General features: G+C 31.3%; 1 protein-coding gene across 1 annotated transcript; it reads left to right on the plus strand.

Annotated features, from left to right (window-relative positions):
* The first annotated feature begins 1883 nt into the window (after nucleotides 1–1883).
* LOC126661579 (ubiquitin C-terminal hydrolase 12-like) lies at nucleotides 1884–3621 on the plus strand. The gene is made up of 4 exons (XM_050355433.1): nucleotides 1884–1911; nucleotides 1988–2117; nucleotides 3083–3252; nucleotides 3326–3621. The coding sequence occupies exons 1-4, from the start codon at nucleotides 1884–1886 to the stop codon at nucleotides 3619–3621; spliced, it is 624 nt and encodes a 207-aa protein (XP_050211390.1).
* The last annotated feature ends 455 nt before the right edge of the window (nucleotides 3622–4076 follow it).

The following is a 4076-nucleotide window of genomic DNA, read 5'->3' on the forward strand; positions in this document are numbered from 1 at the left end:
TATTGATTTGAACATTTTTCAAGTGAAAAGAGGTCAATTTGATGCTTGAGGGTACAATTGAAAGTGAAAGGTCGTAATTTGGGTATATTTGGTGGTTTTACAACGTGAGGGTGCAAACGAATTGGGGGTAAAAGGTGGGGGGTTTTTAAGGGGATAAGCCTCAAAAGAATAAATGACACAAGATTGTCTATGTGGACAGTTTGCAAAAGTGATAGCTTTGTATGTTGATCACGCATAACATATATTCATACATATGGTAGAAGAATATTTGGTAACTTATTGATGTATGCAGTGTTTTAAAAACCGGTTGAACCGGAAACCGGTGGCCTCACCGGTTCGGCCACCGGTTCAGTTTTTAAAACACTGGATGTATGTTCTCTGAGAGCTTATTTAATATACGCTTCGTAACACTTTCTTTTCGATTAATTAATATTATTCAATATATTATATAATGCATTTGGAAAACTACGCTGAAAGGCTGCCAAATATTTTTCTCTGTGTTATGCATATACAGTGATTGAGTGATATGTGCCAGTTTTGTAAATGAGGTACTGTCCTACCTTTCAGTAGCCAATTTGATCGACTTGAAGATCATCAAGCATTTAAACCATATATATTATATGTTGTACTGAAATGCAGTTAGAATGAAATTGGATGTATAATGAGATAATAAGGAATGAGCTGTTAAGTATTGCGTTTGAATATCATGTTGAGGAGTTTGTAAACGTTGCTTTACAACATTTTGAATGTATTGGTGAGGGACAAATAAAATGTCCATCAAGATGTCAAAATATGAGTTTTTAAGATGTTAACCTAGTGAAATTCCATCTCTCAAAGCATGGATTTGTGTGAGGTTATTATGATTAGATTCAACATGGTGAGGAGAATAGGGTGAATAATTAATGTGTAGAAAACTTATTATGTTTTCAAGGATAGAGATGAAAGGGAGGGTTTTAGTTATGTTCACAGAATGTCGCCGGTCTATAAATCCTCATGAATGAGCCTCCGAATGAAGAAGCTCAATTTTTTTTATGATATTTGTTTAATTTTATTCAGCATTTGGTAATAATTAATGGTAAGCAATTTTAATAACTAATTAAATTAAAATGGCAAATTTTCAATATTTAAATCAAATCAGTTGTTTAGTTTTAAGTTGATTAGAGTCATATTTAATTCCTATATGAAACTGAGCCATGTGATTTTGAAAACATGCATATTTAAATTTTACTTGCTTAATTAAAACTTAAAAAAATGTGATATATATTTGGATTTTATTTAGTATTTATTAACAAATCATAATAAATGATTTTAATTAATTTTTAAAGTGGTAAGTTTTCAATATATAAATTAAATATGTTATTTGTTTCCATGTTGATTAGAATTAAATTTAATTCATATATGAGATTCATATTTTTAAAATTTTATTTAAGAAATGAGAATATATTAGGAGTTTAAAATGGTAAGTTAAAAAATTATAAAATCTTATAAACACAATATCTCTTTAATCTGTTTCGATCCTCCTGGATTTTTTTTTAAATAATTTTATTTATCCGGAAACCGGTGGCTATACGGTTCGGCCATATAGCCCGATTTTTAAAAAACTGAACTGAATAATAACCTTATTTGTAATCATGACTTGAATTCTTAACCATTTCTCAGGCTCTTCGAGACTTTCACAATCACACACATCATTTACTTTAAATTCTTGGATAAAATAAAAACAGCAATTACCAATAAAACTATCTTGAAAAACCAAAGGCCGTTACACTTGCAATTATTCATATTGGTTTCAACTTTCATATAAATATGTGACCTAAGGATTACCAAGAACACCAAATCAAATAAAGAAAAAAACACGATAGGAAGGAAACTAGCTATGGAAGATGAATCTACTGACAGATGATAATTCAGGTATATTAATTGATTTATGTACTTGTTCAGATTAGTCCGTATTCATCTTTTTTTCTTTCTTGATATTGTTGAACAGAAATACGTTGGAAACTAAGAAGTCTTCCACCTTCACACTACATTTTCAAGATCCAAGACTTCTCTTTGCTGTCCGATTCAAAAGCTGAGTGCTTCGAGTCTGCTGATTTTCAAGTTGGTGCCTATAAATGGTTAGTACCTTATTTCTTGTTCTTCATGCAAGCCTTGTGTTTAAAAGTTCAATATATATTAATTCATAAGTGCGCCACGCCACGTTTTGTGTTGTTGGTTTTGCCATTTTTATGGCTTTTATTAGATATTAAACATCCTGGGTTATTGGAGTTATCGGTAGTTACAACAGAAAGGTTACTATGTTTTATTTTGTTACAAAAAAGTCATGATATACATTTTGTTACAACGGAAGGTCATTGCAGCAAATTCAATTCAATTATGTTATAAAAAGATAACTAAATTTATCGTGAATTACAAAAAAATTGCTGAGTTATATCTTTTTTTGTATTTATGACTTGCCATGGAAGTGAAAACGGTACGTTTAAATGTGAAAACGGGGATATTATACTCTTTAGGTCACTAGATTTTTCTCAAATTACAGAAATATCACTAAACGAACTTTTCTTACAAAATAGTCACTGAACTATACATTTTGTTATAAAAATGTTTCCGTTATTACAAAAAGAACATTAAGGTTTTTGTGAATTACAAAAAAGTCATTAGGTTATACCTTTTGTTACAAAAAGGTTACTGAAGTATGTCCTTTTTTGTAATTCGGCTTGACACGTAAGCAAAAATGTTGCATTTTTATGTGAAAACGGTACGTTTTACATGGGTGAACCCTTTTGTAACAAAGGGTATAGTTCAATGACCATTTTGTAATAAAAGTTGATTTAGTGACCTTTCTGTAATTTGAGAAAAATCTTGTGACCTACAGAGTTTAATATCCGTGAAAACGGTGAGTTTTATACGGGCTCCTGCTTTAACAAAATACTAAGTTCAATGACTTTTTAATAACAAAATAAAATATAGTGATCTTTTTGTGACTATCAGTAAACCTAGTGACATAGGGTGTTTAATATTTGGTTTTTATATACATATTAATTCGTGAAAAGAATATGTATTTATAAATTTGTGAGTGCAGGAAGTTATCTGTGTACCTTGGCGGAAATAAGAAAAAGAAAGGCGATGGATACATATCTTTATATCTACTTCTGTCTGAATCCAACGAACTTATTTTCACTCAAGAGATTAACGTAAATTTCAAGCTCTTTGTTTATGACTATATTCATGACAAGTACTGGACTATTCAAGGTAATAAACAGTGACATTGTGTGTCGTTTGTAAGTTGAAGGGACTATTAATTTGTTAATGCATCATTTTGTAGATGACAAAGAAAGGCGGTTTCAAGGAGTGAAAAGAGAATGGGGATTTGACAAACTCATTTCAGTTGCTGATTTCGAAGATGAATCCAATGGATACTTATTGGACGACTGTTGCATTTTTGGCGCTGAAATTTTCATTATAGAAACTACCAGTAAAGGCGGATGCTTGTCAATGTTGAAGAAGCGTGCAAACAATAAGTATAGATGGACTATTGAAAATTTTTTGGAACTGGATCTACCGTTTGAGGATTCAAAAGTGTTTGCCCTCCGTGGCATTAATTGGTATGCACAAACTTGATTTAAATCTTTTGTTTCTTAACATGTATAATCATCCTACTAATTTATATCATCTTTTAGGTTCGTTAAGATTTATCGAAACGGGGATTCAACAAAGGAAGGCAAAAGCAGCTTATCCCTATTTTTTAGTCCACTGGATGATGCACCTTTTGCGAATGGAAGAAAGTTATATGTGGACTACACCTTACGAATAAGGAACCAGCTTGCAGGACATCATATCGAAGAGAGAGGTGAATGTTTCAGTATGCAAGCTTCACTCATTTCGAATCTCTTCCTTTCTCTCTTATCGATTCAAAATTTTGCTGGAATCCTAAATAATACGAAAGTTAGAATTAATATTTTGATCCTACACTCTAAGACTCAACATAGACAGTTATTAATGTCATTAAGTAACATTTTGCAGATCATGATGTGACCGTTTCTAAAAGCGGATGGCGATATTCAGATTTTGTGTCC

Source organism: Mercurialis annua, linkage group LG8, assembly GCF_937616625.2.
Source record: "Mercurialis annua linkage group LG8, ddMerAnnu1.2, whole genome shotgun sequence".
NCBI classification, from domain to species: domain Eukaryota; kingdom Viridiplantae; phylum Streptophyta; class Magnoliopsida; order Malpighiales; family Euphorbiaceae; genus Mercurialis; species Mercurialis annua.

Coding starts and splice junctions, on each gene's coding strand:
- LOC126661579 (XM_050355433.1), top strand. CDS start 1,884: ATGAATCTACTGACAGATGATAATTCAG. Junction 2,118..3,082: donor CAAGTTGGTGCCTATAAATG/GTTAGTACCTTA, acceptor TTGTGAGTGCAG/GAAGTTATCTGTGTACCTTG. Junction 3,253..3,325: donor CAAGTACTGGACTATTCAAG/GTAATAAACAGT, acceptor ATCATTTTGTAG/ATGACAAAGAAAGGCGGTTT.